The sequence below is a fragment of the Danio rerio genome, chromosome 3 (genome assembly GCF_049306965.1).
Source record: "Danio rerio strain Tuebingen ecotype United States chromosome 3, GRCz12tu, whole genome shotgun sequence".
Taxonomy (NCBI): domain Eukaryota; kingdom Metazoa; phylum Chordata; class Actinopteri; order Cypriniformes; family Danionidae; genus Danio; species Danio rerio.
Window position 1 is genome coordinate 35,780,265 of NC_133178.1, and position 26,182 is coordinate 35,806,446.

The 26,182-nt window shown below is 36.9% G+C and overlaps 1 protein-coding gene across 2 annotated transcripts in view; it reads right to left on the reverse strand.

Annotated features, from left to right (window-relative positions):
* cntnap1 (contactin associated protein 1) overlaps positions 1-26,182 on the reverse strand; it is a 46,367-nt gene that overhangs the window by 15,363 nt on the left and 4,822 nt on the right. Inside the window, exons 2-18 of one of the 2 annotated variants that reach the window (XM_689488.9) lie at positions 18,478-18,579; positions 17,295-17,488; positions 16,967-17,120; positions 15,650-15,853; positions 14,851-15,035; positions 13,835-13,987; positions 12,791-13,052; positions 12,508-12,657; positions 9,957-10,128; positions 9,670-9,776; positions 9,446-9,565; positions 9,161-9,364; positions 6,593-6,749; positions 4,949-5,076; positions 3,369-3,542; positions 3,060-3,278; positions 471-710 (exon numbers count right to left, since the gene is read on the reverse strand). In XM_689488.9, the coding sequence (XP_694580.5) occupies positions 471-710; positions 3,060-3,278; positions 3,369-3,542; positions 4,949-5,076; positions 6,593-6,749; positions 9,161-9,364; positions 9,446-9,565; positions 9,670-9,776; positions 9,957-10,128; positions 12,508-12,657; positions 12,791-13,052; positions 13,835-13,987; positions 14,851-15,035; positions 15,650-15,853; positions 16,967-17,120; positions 17,295-17,488; positions 18,478-18,579 (2,925 nt within the window). Of the gene's footprint in view, positions 1-470; positions 711-3,059; positions 3,279-3,368; positions 3,543-4,948; positions 5,077-6,592; positions 6,750-7,811; positions 9,365-9,445; positions 9,566-9,669; positions 9,777-9,956; positions 10,129-12,507; positions 12,658-12,790; positions 13,053-13,834; positions 13,988-14,850; positions 15,036-15,649; positions 15,854-16,966; positions 17,121-17,294; positions 17,489-18,477; positions 18,580-26,182 lie in introns of both variants that reach the window. The other variant, XR_012401115.1, reaches the window with a different exon arrangement.

Consider the following 26,182-nt stretch of genomic DNA (forward strand, 5'->3'; position numbering starts at 1 on the left):
TATGCTGAGTGTATTAGGGTTTACGGTAAAAGATAATTCAGCTCAAAAACAAAGATCTTAAATATTCCCACACAGATCATCCCAAAAAAGCAGTTTAATTCAGAGATGAGACAAATCCCTCTCTGTTAGCCTAATTCAGTTCTGGATTTAGATGCTTGAAACTGAAAGCAGAAATAAAAGTCTGTCGCTCTCTCTTTTTCAGACAGTCACTCCTCTGAATAGCTTTTCAGAGGAACCAGTTTGCTCATCTTCACTAGAATCCGTTTTAATCTGATGAATCTCCTAATCAGGGTTTCATAAAAATGCATTAGTAAATAATTAGTCTTCCCTTGGCTGAAGATGAAACGATATCACTTTAAATTAGCGTATGCTGATTAGCCGGCATCTGTAGTCTGTATTGCAGCATGTCAGTTTGTGCCAGCCTGAGTGTGAGAGAGAGCATATGCATATGCAAGTGTGTGCTAACTCACCTAAATGACAGTAATAGCCATCAAAGCCGGTGTTATTGCAGTCACAGGCGTATGAAGCATAGCCATCAATGCATTGGCCTCCATTTCGACATGGTATGGAGGCATTCAGACACGCTCCGGTGCAGTTCCTCCGTATCCCAGCGCTCTCGTCAACCTTTCCCTCCAAATCCACAGGCACCCCGTTCATCCTCAGCCCACGCAGACACCCGAGAAAAGGCCTTAAGGTGTGATTGGCGGCACCTGTATAAAAAATGCATAGTATGTTTTCATAGTAACTCCATGCATCTTTTAAATACTAAGTCTACAGTATAAATAATCTACATCCATGCTGAGAATTGGATTATGAGGTATGTTTGACTTTGTGCCTTATTATCATGCACTTTGAAAATAGTGTTACACTTAGAACCAGATTTACCAAACAGGGCAAGTTTTGTGAAAGGGAGCAATTTGAAAAACAGCACTGATGACCATCGAAATATTTGAGGAAGATTTACCAAAACTGTGCAAATTAATAAACTGATTAATGAACGTATTTAAACATCAATCAATGCAAAAATTTCATTGCTATAATTTCATTGCAAATTAGCTTATAAGTGACTACAGGACAACACCAAAAATAATTTACTTACAAAGGTGAAAGACTTTTGAACTGGACAGCACTCTTGTTAGCAGCTCGAATGTTTTACATTTAGTTAAGTCCTATTCAACTGTATTTTTTTGTATGGTTGTCCTCAAGATTTTGACAATTGTTTATAATTTGTAACAGTTGAGGTGAAAGAAGATCAGAACACAGACTGTCTGAGGGAACTAAGATCGTGCTGGTATTACGTGACTCACCCTAGTAGTTTCTTTCGCCTTTTAATTCCTGAAGCAAATTAAAAATCACATGGCAAATGATATGTTCGGAAAAAGTGTTCCTCTGGCAATCCAAACAAATGCGTTTGGAAAAAATATTTTACCTTCTACCACATGTGCTGTGTTCTCTGCGGTGCCACCTCCTGGCAACAACTGCAGCCATTTCAAGTGAAACGTTTAAAATATGCTTTTTTTACTATTAAATAATGGTGCAAATACCCATAATTTGGAGTGCAAACATTAAAAAATCACCTTGCTTGATTCATTTAAATACTCTACTCCCAGAAAATTTTAATTTCACCAGGAAACAAATGTATATTTAGTAAGGTCAGGTGCAAAAATAGCAATGTCCATGCCTTTTCAGCACTATTCTTCACTGCGTGTGTTTTGTAAAGTGCAACAGTACTGTATTAATGCTAAAAAGACTTTATACGCTGATGCAACCTGTTAGTAAATTTGGCTCTTTGTGTACATGGTGTAGTATCACAAGTGTATCTGTGACCAAAGCTCTTTTTGAGTTCACTTTGGCCCAATCCCAATTCTATTTTTTACCCCTTCTCCTACCCCTACCCCTTTTCCTTGGCCCTTGAAAATTTAAGAAATGGGACACCACCACAACACCTGTACATGTCATAATATGTTATTCCGATCTCTAACATCATATGAAATTGATTAAATGCTGTAATTATTTTTTTGATATTTATCTTTAGCAAATCCTCAAAGGAAATAATATCATGTTGTCATAATAATATACAATAAGCTCGTAACCGTTCTGTGCATTTACACAGTGGCCATATTTATCTATGTAAACAAAAGGAAACGACATTAACATTATAGCAGACACTGTAAAAAGGTCATTCTCAGCCACTAGGCATTTCTGACAGGGTATTCAAATCTTATCGAGTGACAGATGTGAAAGTATGTTGTGAAACTGCTATAGAAGAGTTAATATAGATAGCCGAAAGATAGCGTTTTTATTTTAGTGCTTTTCATGAGTGTAAAACACAACCTCCGTTATGAATGTATTAAAACATGTGTTTGTTTAATGTGTGCTTCTCCGTAAGTTACTTCCATGTGCAGCCATGCTGTTGTCGTAGCTGGTGTATTCTGGGAAAATTTCATAGTTCTGAAAAATCTCTGTTTTAAGGGCTATCAAGCCCTTCCTCTTAGCTTCACGTAAACAAGGGGTAGGGGTAACAGGAAGGCCTAAGGCAGGCATGCCCAAACTCGGTCCTGGAGGGCCGGTGTCCTGCAAAGATTAGTGCCAACCTCAATCAGACACACCTGGGCTAGCTAATCAAGCTCTTACTAGGCTTTCTAGAAACATTCTTTCAGGTGTGTTGAGGCAAGTTGGAGCTAAAATCTGCAGGACACCGGCTCTCCAGGACCAAGTTTGGACACCCCTGGTGTAAGGGATAGAATTGGGATTGGGCATTTGTTTTGTTTATTTGGATTATTTTCTCTTCCGTCTATAGTAATATATAACTATTGTTGTAAAAAGACTTGTCTTGGATTTTTTGGGGTTATTTGTGGTCTGCTGAAAATCATTTGCAAGTTGGATATCAATGTTTAATGAATGAACTGTAAGGAGAATAGTGTCATCTCTTTGTTCCCTTTTTTGTGTTCCATTTCACTGAGTGTTTACAATTCAAAGGTATTTACTCCCATAATCCATTCAAAGCATCACAGGGCATAGGAAAAAGCAGTGCTTTTGCATCAGCTCCAGTTTCTTACCTACGAGCAGTGGTTGTGTGAAATCCATAGTGATGTAAGTCTGGCCTGGGAACTTGTGAATGGCAGGAGGCAAGAAATCGACTTTAAGACGAGCTAGTTTCACATTGATTTCAGCTTCTACATAATGCCATTCATTATCATTGAGAGCTTTTGGAGAGCGCAGGGTCACGTTTCTGATCCCGTCCCCCACCATGAATATAAACACCACCTCAGTTGTAGCTGTGAAAATTTAAAGAGAAACTTTTAGGCAGAGATGTATTTATAAGATTTGCTATGAGATTGACATTCTGCAATGGGAATGGCACTTACAGTTGAGTTCTACTCGTAAGAAATTTCGAAGGTGGTCGTCTGAGGCCTCCACAAACACACCATAGGTTCGGTAGGTCCTGAAGTGGAATGTGATGTCAGCGCTAGTGCCAGGCTTGAAGGTGGGGAATGTCAGATAGGTGGGCTTGGTGAAAGCAATTGTGTTCCAGATACTCCCTAAGAGAAGGATTTCTCATTAACAAATCACACTGGCCAGTATATACAGTAGAATTAGGAATTCACAGATTTTGAAAATTAATTGGACAATACAATAACATGATATAGCAATATTTAACATGATCTATTGTTCAATAATATGAAACTTGGGTGACACTTTATTTTGATGGTCCATTTGAGTATGACTGTCTGTTTTACATCTGTTGATACTGCTCTTTCAACAGAAATTGTGCAAGTACATGTCATCTTACTCTTACCCTTACACCCAACCTAACAATCTACTTATAATCTAATGAGAATTAGTTGCCATGAATATACAATGTAACCTTAATTCAAACGGACCATCAAAATAAAGTGTGGCTAAAACTTGATACAACTTATTCTTCTGAGCTTAATTACAAAAGCAAAATTCAAAAGAAAATGCAGTGGACAACAGAATTTATTTTAAAACCTTAATAGCAGAGTTCACTTCTTGTCCTAGTCATGTACATATTTGAAATTTGAGGTCTTCTTTTTTACACTGTTAAAATCTCTTTTAAAATGTGCATCATGCAAATGGCACCAATCAAACTCTTGTGTCTTTAGGTGAAAATAACCCATAGTTTATCAGTCAATAATGTATTTTCTTTTTGGGCCATTAATGATAACATAAAAGCTGATAGTTGTATATTCATCTACAGTCCTCCGCATATATGAGTACACCCCTCACAATTTTTTTAAATTCATATTTTTAATAGGAAGCTAAACAATAATATATTTGTGCACATACATTAGATTATTCAGTACTGAAGCCAAATCTGAAGCTTATCTAGCAAAAAAAAACTTACGATAACAGTCCAAAAACTAGTACACCCTAATTTATATGTTATTGAAAAATATTAAATCCAAATTAAAGAGGAAAAATCAAAACAAAAAAGAAAACTTTTGTTGAAATTTTGTAGGTTGTATTTATTATATATATTTTTTGCAATAATTTGCTTGAATTTAATTGTATTATTTGTATTATCTATCAATTTCTAAATATGTTTGACGACTAAAATATTATTTTAATAAATATATATTTTCAATAAATCTGTTTTGTTTAAATGCATCAAGATATATTGTCTATAGTGACTGAAAAATTGATAAAAGCTTTAATTTTCAAATTAGGTTATACTCAATTATGCTGAGCACTATACATGTCGCACATCACTAAGCAGAATAATGTGCTAATTTCCCCATTTATTTGGTAAATATCTGTATTAAGAGGATACTGTACATTGTCGTAAGTGGCTGCTCTGCGGGTTTCTTTGATAAAAGAAAGCACTGTACATTCCCCTTAATTTACATTTCAGGAAAATCATAGGATTGTATAGGATAAAAACAGACCTTTCTTACACTATATCTTTCTAATGTTCATTACTCACTGTCTCCATGGCAGTACAGTGCTCCAACACTGTATTGTGCTTCTGAACCGGTGCGGTTAGTGTCCCCTATGACAAGGCGCCTGATAGGCAGATGGTCCCGGAATGACAGGTAGCCCTTATCTGAATGCCTAGTAAATTAATTTCACAGTTAAAATGATCAGTGAGTGTTAAGCTTGAACTAAAAACACAATACCCCTTAAACATTAGTGATCAGTGAGGTTAATTTAAATCAATGGTCTCAAACTTGCTGGAGGGCCACAGCTCTGCACATTTAGCTCCAACCACCTACAACTCAAACCTGCTTATTCGTAGTAATCTCAAACACCTTGATTAGTTGGATCAGCTGTGTTTGATTAGGGTTGGAGAAAAACAGTGCAGAGCTGCGGCTCTCCAGGAATTGAGTTTGAGACCTACGCTTTAAATGTTTATCAAACAAAATCTCCTGTCCACACACACACAGTAATTTAAAACAGTAATATTGTGACGCATTATTATAGTTAAAAATAAAATTTTTTTTAGCATCATTTAAGCAGTCATTACATGGGTCTTCAGTGTTAGATGACCCTTCAGAAATGCTTCTTATGCGTGTTAATATTTTTTATGTCTCATTTAACATTCCTTTTGATAGTGAGTTTGATATTTTGATATTATTTTATCCTTTTCGTCCCTTTCTGACATTTGTGACCCTGACTTCCTTGAAAATATTTCATTTTAGACAGTTAATTATCTTGGGCTGAAAATCTTTAAAGATTTAAAACTATTATTTAAATTAAACGTTATAGAATTTCTTTCAAAACTTAAAAAAACAATATTATTAACTGGAAGATTTTACCCAAGCAAAATCTCCCTATTTCATCTTTTTCTTTAATGTTTATTCAGTTGTTTGGGTAAAGGTTTTTGGCTATAATTTGTTGCTTTTTATGTTATATTCTGTTATGTTTTTCTATATTTGGGACGTATTATTAAGATCGGTTTTTGTGTTTTCATTTATAATATGCAAATTTTGTAATTTACTAATGTGAGATAATGCATAAGATCATGAGATCCTAAAGTGTGTAAAAAGAGCAACATGCTGTGATGAAAACTGTGTTGAAGAGCCGGTGTGCTTGAAATGTTACACGCTTTGTGTTAGCCGTTTTAATTTGATAAATTGGTATTTTTTTGATGTTTGGCTTTGGTGGTGCCGCCTTTTTGATTATATTTTTGCTTTTTTTGCTGTTTGACTGAGCACTCATTTTGATTGAAGTGCTTGCTTTTGTGGACTTTTTTTTAACTTCTAAAATAAATTAATGAATTACTAAATGAGAACAGTAATGTGCATATAATTTTTCTTTTTATTTATAATTTCCAATCATGACAACTCGTTCAAACATAATTTATAGCTAAAAATATCATGAAATATTTATATGCATAGTCATGGAGGACCACTACCAAAACAAGGCTCTGGAATTCATGACAAAATGTACAGGGATGTGTATATAGGACAAAAAAGCACTTTTGGAAAACCAGCTAGAGACAATAAATCAAGCTAGAAAAATAGAATAAAAAAAATTATTATTCTTGATTTATTATCTCTTAAAAAATACTGCACCAAACATACATGATAAGATGACAAAATAGCTTCAATTGTTTAACCAGTCTCACCATTGACGGTAGTCGGCATCACAGTTGCACCAGTACTTTGAGTCGGTGCAAGTTTGATTGACAGCACAGCCACATTTTCCACTTTCAGGGAAAGCTCCTCCCCAATACTCATGACTCTCATTATGTCGGCCAATCCAGTATGTGTAAGGCCTTCCATCTGTTAAGAATAATAAAGTCAAGCAAGGGCTCATTTGGAAGCAGTCGAATAGCTACTGGTAGTGCATGCCAGTCTCACTGGGCTTTGACAACAAGGCCCTACTACTGTATGTGTTCGCATATAAAATACTGTTGAATAGATGACTGTGGAGATTCCAGTGTTACTCAGCAGAGAAAAAGGCTGAAAAGGTCAGTGACACTAATTATGTTCAAGCTCTGGGCAGTTCAGCTGAGTCAGACTTAATTTTGAACTGAATCCCCCAAGAAGCAACAGCAAATCAATACTTCTACAGTCATCTAAAAACTCACAGCAGTGTTACCTTTACACTGCTAGGCTAAACAGTTCAGCTACACAAAGATAGCTGCTTATGTAATGCACAAAACAGAAATTTCAAATATAAACCTTACTTTATAGGATTCTAGCAAAACTAAGAGAAAAAATACATACATAAACTAGTCGTTCTTAACTACGTTCCTGGGGCCCCTCCTGGATTGCACATTTGGCAGGTCCCCTTTATCTTACACAGTGTCCTAACTACATGTGACATGCGATAAAATGTATCTTCTCCATGCTAAAATGTGTTTTTGTCCATGCCATCAGCAACAGCACAGTGCAAAATTTCTATTTAGAAAGCATTTCTATTTCCTTAACGGCAGAACAACAGCATGTACTACCATGACAAAGATCACCTCAGGTAAAGATTATGTTCTTTATTTGGTGTTAAATGCTCCCAGTGTGTTTAAATATCATTTTACATGACATTTTTTTGCCATACTACTGAAAGCAGCAGATATGTTACCTCAGATCTTCAAAATTAAACAACTAGCAGACTGTTTGAAAATGAAGTCAGAACTGTGATTCAGTGGAAACCAACAACATCAGTCACTCAGTAGCCTATCAATAATGTTAAAGAGGTTTGACGTGTATTAATTAAATTAAAAGCATTTATCATTTCTTTGTGGGCAACGCGGTGACCCAGTGGGTATTATGTTCACCTCACCACAAGAAGGTCGCTGGTTCAAGTCTCGGCTGGGTCAGTTGGCATTTCTGTGTGGAGTTTGCATGTTCTCTCCATGTTCGCGTGGGTTTCCTCCGGGGTCTCCGGTTTCTACATCAAGTCCAAAGACATGTGGTATAGGTGAATTGGGTATGCTAAAATTGACTTTAGTGTATGAGTGTTTGTATGTGTGAATGAGTGTGTGTGGGTGTTTTTCAGCGATGGGTTGTGGCTGGAAGGGCATCCGCTGCATAAAACATATGCTGGATGGTGGTTCATTCTGCTGTGGTGACCCTAGATTAATAAAGGGACTAATGCCAAATGTCTGAAATCACAGGCAAATCGGTGCTCGTGCATGTGAGTGACAATCACATGGTATGAACTATCAAAGACACGATCTGAGAGAATCGTAGATGAGTCTCAGATGCCTGTGAGATATTTGGCGTGCTAATATCTGGAGCTGATTGCGATTCAGATCATGCCGTGTGAAAATAACATCGGCAATCGCCTACAGCCAATGAAAGAGAAGCATTCACTTGTGTGTGTGTACATGCAGGCCAGCGGGAGGTTGAGGGAGAAGTTAAAAGCGATAATTTTCTGTTTATTTGGACCCACGAAATGGAGGATAAACTAGTCAAGGTTTGACTGGAGCACCCGAGTCTGTTTGATGTTTCATACAGAAAGTTAAAAAAGAAAGTTGAGGAGAAATTGCTAATTCCCTTCAAACCCAGGTGAGCAAATATGTACATTGTCTGCCCCATTAAAGGCTTCTTTTTTCGTTATGTAGTTAATAACAATAGATATACTACGTGTTTTTGGCTGTGAGACGTAGTTTAGACGAAGTTGTCGACGATTCTTCCTATTGTAAAGTCATGCAATGTAAAAGCCCCCATCGCTGATCCATCTTGCAGTGTAAACAAAGCAGCGAAAAAACGCTAGCCCAGATAGTCATGCAGTGTGAAAACATCTGTGACATGATTACTTTGAAAATCATGTAGTCTGAACTCTGCAAAAGCCGAAAAAAGATAATAAATGAACTTCTTTGGAAGTGCCGTGGCATGTATTTAAATGTTTCTGTCAATGATTCGTCGCTTTTGGTGCAGACAGCCTATTGGCTCAAGGAACGTGGTTAAGATCCACAGACTAAAATTGTCTCAAAACTTCATATTTTATGCTACAGACACTTTTAAAAATTATGTTTTTTTTATTAGCCTCAGTGGTTCTATGAAAAAAGGGTTCCTTGGTGGCATCACTGTTAAAAACTGTTATTGATTCTTCCTGGCACCTGCAGATGAAAGTCATAGAGGTTTGGAAACAAAGTGATCAAGAACAGAATTATCTAAATTAAACAGACTTAAGGACAAATTAAAACAAGAATTAAACAATTGCAAAAATCATTGTGCAATCGACTTACGTGGAGTGTTGAGGAGGCGTGATTTGTAGCATGAGAACTCAATCCATTGTTCGCAATATAAAGAGGTGTTCGCTAGTGCTGTGACTTCATCCCATGATGCATTTACATACTGGACATCTCCTATATACGGTCGATCTATAGTGGACCCGCTCACCTTGGTGCTTTTCATGCGGTTGTGCTCGATGACAGTCCATGTTTTTTGCACTAAAAATGCAAAAGGATCAACTTTCACTCAAAGATCATATAAAACACTCTACAAATCTATCAAATCTACTTCATACATACACATATTGCAGTAGACGGTGAAAGGCTTCAGTGGTCCGCTCAGATCTGGGTCTATGGTGTAGTTGCCTGACCAATATTTTCCATTGAGTCTGTAGGCCTCACATGACTCCCTGTAAACGGCTGAGATGAAGCAGAGAGAGTCAGACTTAAAAAAAAAAAAAAGAGTAATTCTTATATTTCGTCAACAAAAAGTCAACACAGAGGAGTCTTCTCAGGACACTCACAGTTATGACAGACTTCCCCCTTGTAGCCTGTGTTGTTGCACACACACAAGAAGTCATTCCAGGACTGAATACACCTGCCTTCATGTTCACATGGGTTTGGACTGCACCTAAAAAAAAAAAAAAGAACAAGAGATGGCCGACACTTTAATAAAGCATGTCTCAGGATATTATGTTTAGCATGTCTGGCTGTCTTGTCAATACTGTTGTTTGTATGTTTATATATATATATGTGTGTGTGTGTGTGTATTCAGTGGTGGCAAAACCCACACACCCAAACACACACTTACCTATCAGTGATCCCGCAGGTGCCCAGCAGGATTTCTGCATATCTGCCCCATTTCCTCTGCAGCATGACATCTATATCCACCGGCTCATCGTCTATGAAGATCTGCTGCATGCAGCCGTGGAAGCGAGACAGCTTGGTCACACAGCGAGCCGTGTTATTGGTTTTAGGACAACCTGCAGCACAACAGACATGAAATGATCTATTTTCAATCTGTATTTCAGCTATGCAATTGCAAGGCAATGAGAGCGTTCTCTTTTTTATAGATTATGACATTATAGATGTGACTATTTGTGAATAGAAACATACACACTTTTGTAAAACTGTCATTTGCAGCCTGTTTTTGGTGCAGTTTTAGAGAATTGTGGCACCCAGTATATTTCAACTGAAATCAAAGAACAAACTGGTGTGATATCATTTTAAATAAACCTGTCAAAAAAAATACAGTTTTAGGATTTTGCAACAGATTCTGAAATCGATCTATTTTGATCTAAGTCTGCTCTCATTGATAAAAGCCTTCAAACTAAAATTGGTCCCTGGCTATTGCGTAATGGTAGTTAAGGGTAATGAGGCTCCACCTTTGACTTCACTCTTCACCAAAATATTGGCCAAAATTCACTAAATTACTCTAATTAGATTTTGAGCACCATGCCAAGTTGAACACTATCCAATTTTCCCATGTTGGAAATTTTGGCTGTTGGCCATTTGTAACTTTTGGTAGAGTCTAAACAGTATTTTAAAAGTTCACACTTATATCATTCTTGATGATGTTAGCAGGTTTGGCATGCTGTCCCAGAAGAGATCCCTGAGCTTGAAGATAGATGAGCCCAAGGCTCCCGCCTGGTCAATGTAAAGGGGTGCAAGATCAGGTAGTTTTCGAGAGCTCCCCCAATTTGTTTAGCCTATTTCTTAATTAACAATGAAGGCTCTAGAGGAATAAACTGCCAACCCACCAGTGCATACTCACATTGTAAAGCTCAGTACTAAAGTGCTTGTGACTGTTACTATTACTTAATTCAGTTATGTCTCATATCTTTGGAGTGTGGAAGAAAACCGGAGTACCCAGGGGAAACCCACGTGAACACTGTGAGAACATGTAAACTTTGCACAAAATTGACGACTGGCCCAACTCGAACCAGCGACCTTCTAGCTGTGAAGCAGCAGTGCTAGCCATTGAGTTCCCTTGTCACCCGATCCTGTATTAATCAGAAAAGAAGATGTGGGAGAAGGGGTGGATGGGGGGTTCTTCCAAAACGAGGATAAGGGAGTAAAGTTAGGCAGGATATTTATGTTGAGTTTGGAATGATTCGATTGGTTAGCTAATGATAATGGATGGGGGACCAGCCACGATCAATCATATCATGCTCCTCCTTGACAGTTTGGGAAACTTCACATATTGCCCTCTAAAAAAGCTATTGAAACAAATTATGGCCGTCATATTGAAATGAAATCAAAATAAGATCTCAAAACTGGCCACTTTGAATGACCCTAATGTGGCCCAGAGAAAATATGGCAAATGCGGCCCAGTTATTTTAAAACATGTGGGCCACTTTTGGCAAATATTTGGCACATAAAGCTCTGGCTGTTGTGGCTGTGAGCCTATAGTGGACCAGATAAGATATAGAAAATGTGGCCCAGTTATCCTAAAACATATGTGGACCACATAGACTAAAGTCACCATCATGGAGAAAAGTGTTTGCTTTAGTTTGGCTCATAGCCCTGAATCTCTCAATATAAATTTTCATTTGGGCTGCTATAACTTTTAAGAACTTTGTTTCAAAAGTTTGTTTATTACAGCAAACAAAATAAAGTGAGGCAAAACCTGTGATGAAATAATATAATTCACTGATGTTTAACAATGTTTAATCCATTATTAGAAGTAATAGGCCAGATCTGGGCCAGAATAAAAGCAAACTGTGGTCCAGAATAGGGTCAGTTCTGGTTTATTTGGTTGAAATCTGGCTAATATGTGATATTGTTTTGGCTTATTTGTGGCCAAGATCTGACAAACAGGAACAGACGGCCCTAGAGCCATCATCCCATTCAGCAAGTGGTCCAGATGTAAGTGTCTGGTGTAGGCCGGATTTGGGCCACATGAATTTTGCTAGCTGGGAACTGATGGACACTTCAGGCCCTCATGATCCTTTGGCCAGGGAAGTTGTTCAATGCTGAACAGCATGTTCCATTTGAATGCCCTAATCCCTTTGAAGCTGTCACTTTGGAGGGTAAACACATAGAAGGGATTAGGGCATAGGGATGAGCCCTTCTGAATGGAATCCACTGTTTATGTTCCATTGACAACTCACATTGATCACAGAATAATTTTATATCAGCTTCACCTATGGATTGAAAAACCAATAAACTCAGCACACGTTTACATAGTCACTGCTCTCATTAGTGTAGCTGAGGTTGCTATATTTTTTAAAAGTGTACTGCTGTTTTGTTATTTTGGACTTCTTTTTAGCCCTAACCATAAATAAAAAGGTATTGGGGATTTTTGTGGCACCTAATCATAAAATACTGATCTTCCTTCTTTTCTTTGATTTGCTACTTACCCCCAAAGAAGTAGCGATCTCCTGTACGGACCATGAAGGGGTTAGTGATCTTTAGCGGTGAGCTCTCATCTTCGTCTATAGTGATAGTCAGTAAGTTGTCTTTGGCAGTCAGGTCCACTGTGTGCCAGAAGCCATCATTGAGACGGTACCCTGAGATAGGACAAAATAATATTTACTGAATATAATGTGTCATATACAAGTTTTGGTCAGTCTAAAAACTTGGTCTTTCAGAAATAGAGCTCAAAATGTCATAATTGATCATGTGAACAATTCTCAGTCATACCTGCAGCGAAGCGTAATCTTTTGTTTCCAGGCTGCATAAGAGTGACGTTGACCTGCCCTTCACTGAGGCCCAACTCCAGAGAGCCCAGTTCATCTGCAAACCTGGTGAACATCAGTAACCCTGTGTAGTCCCAAGAGCGAAACTTGAACTTTACCGCCAGACGGTTCTTCCGGAAAAACCCAGGAAGCTGTAGATAGTTATTGGGTCCTGCAAAGGTCATGGGTTTCCAGAGGAGATCACGGCACATGTAGTGCATCTTTTTCTGAAGACAGGCAGATCAGAAAACAAAGTTGTCAGATATTTTACAATAGAATGGACATCCCAATGAGACATCACATGTTATTGTATGTGACGTATTAATTCAAGTTTTTTTTTTTTCTAAATTAACTAAGGGCCTACTCACACTATGCCATCCGTACCATGCCCAGGCCCGTTTCCCGGATCGTTTGAGAAGTGTGAGTGCGCTGAATCGGGCTCAAGCGGGCTGAGCGCGGTTCACTTGGGCTTTGGCACGGTACGCTTGTGTGTGAGTGCAAAATGCGGCAAAGCCCGAAACTGAAAGCGAGATGTGACTTTTAAGGAGCTGTTTCATATGGATTTATTAATCATTCTTACTGTTCAGTGAACGCAAACTGCCGTAGTTTATTAAAGACGAGAACTCCTCACAGCACGACAGCTTCAGCAGACCTCCTCATTCCTGCAGCACGAGGGCTTTATGATTGTTTATGAGCGCCAAAAGTGGCGGATCTGTTCGGCGAAATATCTGACTGCGTATCACCGCATCCCTAAGGACTGTTCGGCGAAATATTTGACTGCATGTCACTGCATATCAAACGACTGAAACGATATAACTAGAGAAATCTCCACTGTGCTGCTGAGTGACAGTGCTTCTCACTAAACAGCACAGCAGTGATGACGTAAGCGTGCCGAGGCCCGATATGGTGTGAGTGCGGGCCGTTGGGGGAGAAGGGAGGGGGGACAAGCACGCTTTGGCCCGGTTCGAGGCAACTGTACCTAGTCTGAGTATGGCCTAGCTCTACATACCTTTTTAGGAGCTAGTCGAATTTCAGGCTCCTGGTTCTGTGTCATGTAGATGATGTTGATTCCATTGATGAAGACGTTCTCCATGCAGCCACGGAAGTTGACCTTACCGGGCAGGTGTGGCATGTCTTTCTCAATCACACCACCAACATAAATCTAAAGAAAAATAATTTGGGGAACATTTAAGTAATGACTTAAGTTTCTGCCATTATTATTTGTGTGCCTGACCAATGGTAGAAGAAGAGAGTTGTGGCTGTTTAAATATTTAGCTTTTTTATTATGAAAAACCGGTAGGGCAGTGGTTAGCATTGTTGCCTCACAGCACGAAGGTCACTGATTTGAGCCACAGCTGGGCCAGTTGGCATTTCTGTGAGGAGTTTGCATGTTCTCTCCATGTTGGTTTGGGTTTCCTTGGGTTTCCCCCACAAGTCCAAAGACATGTGCTATAGGTGAATTGGGTAAGCTAAATTGACCGTAGTGTGTGTGTGCATGCCCTGGTCCTTCACGTTGGGGGTTGTGCTTTGGGCTCAACATTTAAAAATTAGATGTTACGAAACACCAACATGGTGCCGCTAAATATTAACTTCAATATAAATGGCCCTGGGAGTAAGTATTATGATAGGCAAGTAGCAAGAAGTGAAGCTAAAGAGCTAGAGGGGGAAATGGATTGAGAAAGATCCAGCAAGATCCTTTGGATAATCTGAAGTGCAATAGTGTTCTATGTTAATGTATTGCCTATGAGGCTATCAATGTGTTTTATGCATGGATTTTTGACTACATTTGTCTTGAAGTTAAATGTGGAAAATCTCAACAAGCTTTAGCCCCCTTTTACTCTGGTGTTTTGCACCATTGTGATTTTATTAATGAAAAACAATTTAATATAAGATGTAAACGACCTAAAGCACAGATTGCCTAATTAATTCACAATTGCTCAATTCATTTGAGAAACGTAAGCCATATGTAAGTAATGGGGGTGACAATGTGCATTGAAAGTTCTTGTGTTTGATCCAACAAGTCACCTTTTTGTCCAAGTCAAGGTGCTGGAACTCTCCATTGAGGATAGTGGTCTCAGTCTGGCTGTCCAGGGTGAAGTTCAGCTCTCTTCCAAACCGTTTGATAGTGACATAGTGCCAATGCTGGGTGTCCAGCAGGTTTCCTAGCATCATTGTGGTCATTCCATTGGTGTTGTGGACTGTACTGCTCCCTTTAATAGGTGATAAATACATGATTACAGTAAATTGATTTAATGAACTAACTATTCAAATTCTATTCAATTTAAGTTTAGTTTTATAGCATTTTTCACAATAACTATTGTTTCAAGGCAGCTTTATTAAAGGTGCACATTACTGCATTACAATCAAATTCCGAAAAGTGAAGATTGTTAGTTCAAATTGTTGATAAAAAGAAGCAAAGTATAAACAAGTGTAACAAATAAATGAGCAATAAATATGACAGATGGATGGATGGATGAAATGAACATAACTCAGTGAATGATGATGTCATGAAATGGATGAATGAATGGATGGATGAAATAAATAAATACGTCAATAAATGATGACAGCATAAGGGGGAAGGGTGGATGGAATAAACAAATAACTCAAAAATGACATAATGAGATGGATAAAAAAAATGTCAATCAATGATGATGTCATGAAATGGATGAATGAATGAATGAATGAAACAATAGCAAATAATGGATGAGTAGATGAATGGATAAATACATAGATGGACTGATTGACTGAACAAATTATGGATGGATAGATGGATGAACAGATGTACGTAGACAGATTGACATGGCTGTAGGCTTGTGGTCATTACCCAGGCTGATATGTAAGTAGAGACGTCCAGTCTTCAGCTCTAGAGTGATGGAGTCTCCCTGCAAACCTTCACTGTGCAGTAAAATACCGTCCTTCTCCAGTGTCTTAAAGTTCAGAGCATAGTGGTCCTGGAGTGTCCTCATTCTGCCCCGCGGGAACGAGTATGCAACCATATCATCCCCCTCAAAGTTCATCACATATGAGTCTGTTAGGGCAAGAAAACAAGAGTATGGAGAAAACCATCAAAAACGGCATTGAATCATCAGCCATGGGCTAAAAGTTATAATAGTTGAGTGCTAGGAACTGCGACGGTCAAGTGACAAATAAAGTCATTGCATTATTTCTCCAAGCTTGGATAAATGAATATAAAACTGAATAGTAAACGAATCCACATATTTGAGTTTGATTTACAGCAAACTTGCTTAACTGAAACCGAAAAATACTACAGAGTACTTCAGAAGACATATGATATATTTAAAAAGAGTTGTAAAAACAAATTAAACATAATTTCAGCTGCATTTAGAGGGGAAAAGTTCCATGTTGTTGGTGTGAAAAATGAATATATATTTGTTTATTATTTTTGTTTCTTTTTCTTATCATTAAACAATTATATTTGTACTGCTTAAGGTGATATATTAACCAAACGTCTTCTTAAGTGTGATATGTTTTGTATACTAGATAAAGCTGCTAGAAATGAAAAGGCCTGATTGTCTAAAATTAGCTCTGCAGCAAAACTTCCTGTGGACACAGAATTTGCCGTTGAGAAGTCTTGTGCTTTTTGAAGTCCAGAGACTTAGTAGAAAAAGAGGACGTATGTATGGGTGCGGCCAATGGAGGACTGGAATGATTGACAAATGACGGATATCACTAAACTCCACCTGTAAATAACAGCTGCCTATATAAGTTGAAGTTGAAATGAAAACTGTTGCTCACCCCTGAATGAAACTCTTGCACTGCATTGAAGATAACAGAATTCTGCGAATCTAATTATTCATTTGTATCCAATAAATTGCTTATATGTTAAACTTTGAAGAAAATTCTCTCCTGACCTTTTTTATTAAACATGCATGGAATTGATTGAATATTCCAACATTGTAAGCATAGACCATATCTAACTTTTTCCACTGAATACATGCCATTTTTATCTTAAATACAGGCAGATTTTTGAAACACATTTACTGGAAAACAAGATCAAAATAATGATTCAAAAATGATTTTCTCAAAGGAGCGGTTAATATTACAAGACACTTAGGAGAATTATCTTGATGTTGAAAAATTCTTGGCTGTAGATTAAAGAGTTTGGATATGCGCCGTTTACCGTAAGGACAGCCGTAGAACTCAACACGAAGGCCGATCTTGCCCCCGTTCTCAGTATTCCAGCCCATGGGATAGATGCGCAGATGTTTGGCAGTGAACGCATAATGAAAAACGTTCCTCTTCACCTGGTAGTAATTCCAGTTGCCAGGCAACGTCTGGGGGAGACAAAAAATGATATTAAAGTCCCTATGAATGTTATACACCATTTAACAAATCAAGAACTACAACTAATCCTACAAAAAAGTCGTGTTCAAGGTCAAATAAAAAAGTAAGATACATTCTTAAACTGTAGCAAACATTAGGACTTATAAAGCATAAATCATTTTTACCATGTTGCCTCCTTTCATGACGTATGGAGTCCATGAGTCAAAGCGGTCACCGTACAGCACCATGTATTTGGTGACCCAGTCATAAGAGTTGAAGGTACCCTGAGTAGCAATGGCCATAATACGATACTTCCTCCCCAAGTCAATCTGCATCCATGGCTGCCTGTCCCGAGTAGACGGAGACCAGCCACTGCTCCCTGCGTCATCAGAAAATCAGAATAAGATATAGAAAAATATTTTACTATTTTATTTTATTGTTTTGTTTTATTTTATTATTTAATTTTATTATTTATGATATTATTTTGTTTTATAGTTTATTTTATTATTTTATTTTTCTTTTCTTTTATTGTTTTCTTTTATTGTATTATTTATTCATTTTCTTTTCAGCTTAGTCCCTTTATTAATCCAGGGTCGCCACAGTGGAATGAACCGCCAACTTATCCAGCATATGTTTTACGCAGCAGATGCCCTTTCAGCTGCAACCCATCACTGGGAAACATCCAAACACACTCATTCACACAAACTTCACACAGAAACACCAACAGCCGAGGCTCGAACAAGCGACCTTCTTGCTGTGAGGCAACAGCACTACCTACTGCACCACTGCTTTGCCATTTTATTATTTTATTTAATTGTTTTTATTGTTTTATTTTATTATTTTGTTATTTTTTACAATTTTTATTTTATTTTATTGTTTTATTTTTTTGTTTTACTTTCATTTTATTTTATTTCATTTCATTTTATTATTTTATTTTATTGTTTTATATAATTTTATTTTATTATTTTAAATATTTATTTTTATATTTTATTTTATTTTAGTTGAGAATTGTTTCCAGTTTTTGGTGGGCAGAATCATACATAATGATGTCAAAATATCTTCTTTTTTTTTTTTTTTTTTTGCAAGTATTGCCATAAATAAAGTCATTTATGCCAAAAGTGACTGCAAACATTTGAGAAGGAAGACACGTGTATCACTGTGCATAATGGTATGTCAATGGCAGTGTATTGTCTAAAAAGTCAAGTTGCAGAGTTTAATCACAAGTGAACTTTAATAATATACTACAAAACCGTGGGCTATACTACACACTGTGTGCAGGTAATATCCAGTAGGGCATAATAGAAGCACAAAAGGGAACCGATAGAGCACTTAAGAAGTTTTAGTGACTACTGTGGCCTATTCACTTACCGTAGAGTTTGGCAAAGTGTGCAGAGTAAAAAAAGTTATATCTGGAGGAAGCGTGGAAAGATGAGGCATAGAGAGGAGAGATCAGAGGATCTAAACACGGCCCTGAAAAGAAAGGAAAAAGGAATACATTTAATGACAACGACATTTAGAAAAAGCAAAAAATCATTATTTAAAAGGACATATGCATTAATGTTTTTTGATTAAAATCAAAATAACAAAAATGACACGTTTATTTGCATGATCCACACCACTCAGAGTACTTACATGTATTGCAAACTGATTAAGTGTGAACTATACTTAAGTTTGTTGTTCTTCATACAATAATGTTAGTATTGTATGTAATGTGAGTAATAATAATATTAGTGCATCAATAGGCCAGAATATAAATAAAGCCCATTTAGCGAAGCCTTGCCATGGCATTTCATCAGTCCTCTGTTACACAAATCCCTGCTTCAATTAAACCTGGCAACATTTCAGCCTAATCTAAACAGCAGTCAGATAAACCCGCCTCAATCTCACGCTCTCAACCAGGCTCTAATAAAGCCATCTGCCCAAATGGCATCACATCTCACAGCCCGTCCACCTCACCTCTCCATCTAAAATATTGAGACTGGTGACAAGCTATCTAAAAGACCACAGAGAACAAACAGACAAATAGTACCTGTACCACAAACAACATACCTTAAAGGAAACCTATCGGTTTGGACGGAACTGTGTGTAGGTATAGTGTGTCCACAGTCATATTAGAATGATGTTAACACAAAAATCTCTTTTTTTTCCCCCTGAGGTAAAATAGGACCCAAATCCCTTTGATTTTGAGGCCCACAGCAGCATGACATAAGAGTGGTTTTCCCTGCTCACTGAATTCATGGCAGGCGTCATGTTTCAATAATAACATGTATACACCTGTGCACAGAACATTTTTTGCAAATAAACTGAGATTAAAATATTTGTTGCAACTCTCTGTGTTTTTTATTTGTTTTATAAGTTTAGAACGTTTTTAAAACAGAGCATGTTTGTAATAAAGGAAGTAAAATCACTATCTAATTCTTAACAGCTATAATCACCATAGCTGCATGGTGTCAGTAAACGTGCACATGTGTGTGTGTGTGTGTGTGTGTGTGTGTGTGTGTGTGTGTGTGTGTGAGTGTGTGACTCATCATTTCAGAAAGGCTTGAATAAGCTCCACCACAAATATATCAAGCAAGCTTACTGTGTTATTTTTAATGAACTGTATTTCAGCTTCATTCGTATCTGTCTCTTTCACTGACGGCTGTTTATCTGATGTAATCTGACGCATGAGAAGCAGACACACACGTGTGAACAGTGGGCGGAGAGAAGCTGTTTATTTAGATTTAAAGCCAAAGGCTACAAAATCAGTTGTAGTCAGACACCAAAATGGGAAGATTTTGGAGGCTATAACAAATCATATGATGGGTATTTAGAGCTGAAGCTTTACAAACACATTCTGGGGCACCAAAGGCTTATCTTACATCTTGTAAAAGGGGTAACCTAGCTGCCCTTTAAATCCTCCACAATATACTTAACATTCTTACTTTTACAGTTGTGACCACTGACCACAAAACCAGTAACAAGATTTATACATACACACAAATAAGTTTCCATTGATGTATTATTTGTTAGGATATGACTAAATGTTTGGCCAGAATACAACTATTTCTCTGAAGAGAATATCTGAAATCTAGGGTTCAAAAATGTCTTTAATGTTATCCAAATTAAGGTCTTAGTAATGCATATTACTACTAAAATATTTAATTGAACATGATCTTTAATTAATATTCTAATGATTCTTTCATATAAGAATAATGTACAATTTTAACCTATACAATGTTTTTTTTTTTTTTTTTTGCTATTAACAAAAATGTACAAGTGTAACATAAGACTGCTTTTGTGTCCAGGGTCACATATTAAGTCACAGATGTTAATACCACTGCTTATATTATTCAACATCAATGTATCATCGCTGATCTACAGAAAAGCACAAGGTAATTTAACACACATTTATTTGTTGTTGGTTTATTTTAGAAATAATGAGTTTGATAAAAAAAAATAATAATGATAAACTGTTCCTTCAGGATTTTTTTTTTTTTTTTTTTGAAGATTTTGAGGCACTAAATAGGGTTGGAACAGAGAGAGTGAAAGTTCTGGTAATAGACTCTGAACACTGTTATGTATTTTGAAAAAAGTTTACAGATTCCCTTTATCAAAAGCAGGGGTCTCCAAACTTTTCAGCCTGCGAACCCTCAGAGGTGGTTATAAATATACAAACATTGTACACACAACAATAGGCCTATAAACACGAGCACATTGACAACACAAAAAGTGCAACAGTCAAGTTTTTATATTCATTTATTAATTATTTAATTTAATATTTACCTCAGCTAATGAGACTGGTGGGCACAACATTTTCAGCACAAGTCTTTTCTTGGTTTAATTTTGGAGACCACCAATCAGAGATTATTCTCATTGTTCAGTTGTAGCCTGTATTTCTTTTTAATGTATTTGATTGCCATAAAGGTGTCAGAAAGGTTAACCTGGTGCTATAAAATCAATCTGCTGCCTCTGACACTATTGCTGTGTTGTTAATCTAACGTAAGCACACCAATCTTAATCATTTAAAGGCTGATTTGCATGTTGTTGTTTTTAATATTAAAACTTTTATTTTTGTATCTTCTGTGGATTATGTTTAAAATATGGTAATTCTAATTGTTTATTAACATTTATTTGATTTTGGAAATCACTTAGTGACCACCTGTCATTGTCCTGTGACATCCCAGGGGGTCCCGACCCCCACTTCAAGAACCACTGATCAAAAGGATGTGTTCATGTGGAAGTATTGTTCTATGATTCCGAAACAGGTTTAAGAAAGGGGAAAATATTGTATGGTATCTCATAATTTTCACTTATAATCACAGAATTCACTTGACAGGGGCATTTTATCAATATTTGGTTGAATAACCCTGATTTTCAATAATAACACACAATTTAAACTAAATGACAACATCCTATTTGAAATTTGTAATAAATGTTTTCAGACCTTTCAGAACTATTATTAGCATTTTATTCTAGGCCATACCTAATAAATCCACAAACAACTGAACATTTCTTTTAATTTTTTATATCCGCTTCAAAAGCAAAACAAAGTCCATTATATTATGATTTTGTTTAATTATGTGCCATTTTTCAAAGGGGTAACTACCACAAAGAGACTGCAGGGGTCAGACGGCTGAAATCAGCAGAGGTTATTAGTATTCTGACCACTGCAACTGTCAGTGAGGGAACAGAGGGGGGAAACAAACAGTTTGATGGAGGAGAGAGAGGGAGAGAAAGAGGGGAAGGTAACAGAAAAAGGTATGAGTCATACTTTATTCTCAAGTGATTTTCAATTCCCATCTGATTCACAGATCTCAGCTCCGTCATCTTTCATTCTTTGACTAGCTGGATTCATCAAGCTATAAACCTTATTATGAAAGAAATGGCTAGTGGTGGAAACATCCTGTGAATATTCCTTCATCCAGCTAATCTCAGAGGAGGAACCACACATCTGCTTATGGAGACATGACTCAGTGAAAGAAATGCTGACTGATACTGACCTTGACTCAAAGGAGAGGTGTGTGTGTCTGGAAGATGTCTGGGTTTTGTCAGGGTGAATCTGTTTCAATTTGACCACAGATTTAAAACCGTATGACCTCTGTAGTATTTAGACTTATGATCATGATGAAATAAAGGTATGATCAAAATGTGCTAAAAAATAACTTGTTTGTTTGATATTTATTCATCCCAACCTTCTGCTATACTACATTTTAAATAAATGCCATTTTAAAAATGTATAAAATACTAACTAGTCTGTATGTTTATAATATGAGAGACTGCTCAACACATTCCACAGTGCGATGTAAAATATCTTTTAAAGTCCACACACTTTTTCACTTTTCAGACATTTTATTTTTTTTAAATAAACTAAAGATAGTTAGCATATAGCTACTGTGGATCCCCAGGGCTCAAGTCTTATAAATCTTCTCTTATCGACTTTCATGGTGTCAACTTGGATTTGTTTTGGAGAAAGAAGGCTTTTCATTTCACTGCAATGTTGATGCTAGTCAGTTCACAATCAAGCCTGATGATTCAAAGAAATCTGTTTTCATCTTAACGTATCTGACAGATATTTCTAGCTGGATGAAGGGCCATCAGCTTTAACGCAACCTTACCGAGACTGAACTGGTTTCATCCAACTCAAGACTACACCACAGAATCTCCAACTCTGTTAAAGAAGAATTAACCATAACTCTTTCTAGGACAGCCCTGAAGTTCTGATTGAGTATCAGATGAACATTGACCACAGTGCTAGAACCACCTTGTCTTGTAGACCTGTGTTATATGTTTAGAAGATCAACTCCTTGTTCAAGTTCTGGCTCTGTCCAAGCTGAATTATTGAAGCCGGTACTATCAAATTTCTGCAATTCATCCAGAATGTGACAGGGAAAGTGTTCTTTGACAAGCTGAATATATTGCACGTCACCCCTCTGTACATCAGTTCACACTGGCTGCCAAGAGCCAGTGCATGTATTTTAAGGCACTGATTCTTGCATACAAAACAACCGAATTCAGTACTCATTAATGTGCCCACTTGTGTTCTGTAAGTCAACAGTGCATTGCAGGGCCATCCAAGAGAGGCACAAAGCAGCAGACTTTTAGATTTAGGAATGACAAGCCAATTCAACCTAGGCATTTTCAAGAAATGACTAAATAAGGATATCTTTGTCAGCACCTGACCTAACACTAGCACTATTAGCTTTGTTCTTTTCTCTCTTTTTATCTATTCATAGACGTTTGTCTAAGATTAGTCCCACTTCCATACTCTCCAATAAACAACAGCACCTGAGCAATATTCTGATTCACATTAGACTGATAAATGAATCAGCTGAATGTGACCCAGTGCCATTTATCTTTGTAATATATAAACTGCAGAGATCGTCTTCTCTTCTTCGGTAGCTCTGAGATCAATGATCTCCACCCTGTGCTTTTGTCTTTCCCAGCAGCTGTGCAGAGCAGAGAGGAGTGCCTGCCCTGCAGGAGAAGCATTATAGTTATTAAAGCGCACAGTGCAGAAGTGCTGCTGGCATAACTGGGAATAAACAATGACAGGCTCATGAAGATGTATGCAGAGACTTGCACACAGACACACCTGTACAAGATGTCCATGTAAACACAACAGCTCTGTTCCAAAACCTTCTAGTTAGATGCATTGCTTCCCATAGCCTACTGTTACCAATTGAGGCAGAATCTAAAGTGCAATGGAATCTAATAAGTGGTGAATTTTAAATGCTCTGCACAGCAGCAACTTCATATACCATGTAAACCCTGGGTCTCGAACTCAATTGCTGGAGGGCAGCAGCTCTGCACAGTTTTGTTCCAACCCTAATCAAACACAGCTGATCTAGTAGTGTCTAGTAGTCTTGAACACATTAATTAGTTGGATCAGCTGTGCTGGGTTAGCAAAACTGCAGAGCTGCGGCCCTCCAGGAATCAAGTTTGAGACCTATGATGTGAACAGTACGAGATTTGCTTCATATGTAATTTCAGCTTCATATGTAATTTCAGCAGAGTCTGATGATAGCATGTTGCTAAGCTAACAGTGCAATTTGTTAGACCTGTTAAATTCCTCATTAATCAAATATCTCATCAGTCAGCCAACCACAACCCCGCAAGTCTTTGCATTTAGGAACAGACACTGACAATCAACACAATCTGCTAATGGTAAAGAAAGATTTTGTGTAAACAAACAGTGACAAAAGCTTTGGTTCACCTAGTTTTGTATCAGTGTTTCAGACTGCCGGTGGTATAATGATTTAATGATGCCATAATATTTGCTTTGAGTAGGGGTGGTTTTAACCAATAAGTGAGGTAACCAGCTGCTTAGGGCCCCGGGGAACAATGCCATGAAGCTTATATTAATCATATAGCTCTTTGATACATTTTCTATCGTATGTTATAAAATCTCTCTTTAACTGTTTAGATTTTAACATTATTACTTCTATTCAAAACCGGGGGCCACCATGAATAATAGAATGCTCTTTCCGTACTGCACATGATCTTCAATCAAAGACACTGCCAGTCCAGTGTTGCCAACTTATCAATGTTTTAGCACCAAATTTTCAAAAAAGCAACTAGCGAATATTTTTAGGTGTTACTGGAGGTGTTACTATTTTTAAAGACTTATTTGTCCGTGCTTTACCGTTCCTAGCATAATTCTTTGTGGCGAGCTGTGGGTGATGCTGCCGGTCTCTCTCCAGCCTCAGAGCACTCAAAGATAGCACAGATGTCTTCCACACCTGCCGCATTAAAAGCAGATCATTCCTCTGCATACTGACGGCAAATGTTTTAGCACCGTGAGGGTGAAGTATTTCCTGGTACAGTCAAACGGATCAGCTTCTCCTCTGTTTTAAATTTAGTCATTTAAATAGAATGTTTATTATTTTCTTTCTGTTGTTTACAATCACAGAGGTTTCAGTGACACCAGTCTGCCAGCAATGAGAGTAAACACCTGTCAGATGATTATGTTTTTAAATTATTATTACTTTTAACATAAAATCACAAAAATGGCTAATTAACTTTACATGGTGCCCAAACTTGGCTCTGGAGGGCCAGTGTCCTGCAAATTTAAGTTCCAACCCCAAGTTCCAACCCCAATCAGACACACCTGGGCTAGTTAATCAAGCCCTTACTAAGCTTTCTAGAAACATCCGTGCAGGAGTGTATATATATATATATATATATATATATATATTTATATATATATATATATATATATATATATATATATATATATATATATATATATATATATATATATATATATATATATATATATATATATATATATATATTATTAGCCCCCCTTTGAATTTTCTTATATATATATATATATATAAGAAAATAAATATAAATTTTATATTTGTTTTATTTGTCTTGTTTGTTTTATTTCAGCTAGAATAAAAGCAGTTTTTAATTTTTTAAAAACCATTTTAAGGTCAAAATTATTAGCCCCTTTAAGCTATATATTTTTTACAGTCTACAGAACAAACCATCATTATACAACTTGCCTATTTAACCTAACCTGCCTAGTTAACCTAATTACCCTAGTTAAGCCTTTAAATGTCACTTTAAGCTGTATAGAAGGGTCTTGAAAAATATCTAGTCAAATATTATTTACTGTCATCATGGCAAAGATAAAATAAATCAGTTATTAGAAATGAGTTATTAAAACTATTATGTTTAGAAATGTGTTGAAATTTTCTCTCCGTTAAACAGAAATTGTGGAAAAAATAAACAGGGGGTAAAAATTCAGGGGCTAATAATTCTGACTTCAGCTGTGTATATGTATATATATATATATATATATATATATATATATATATATATATATATATATATATATATATATATATATATATATATATATATATATATATTTGCTGTATATATTTATTTTTAGCGTGTTGATGGATAATGTGCCATGTCAAAAAGCTCAAATCTTGGGCTTATGGTAGTTAGTTCAATATACTTAAATGTCTTCCACAGTCACCAGATCTCAATCCAGATTAGCAAAATATCAAAGAACTGTTTCCAACACATTGTTGAATATATGCCACAAAGAATTAAGGCAGATTTGAAGGTGAGGTCA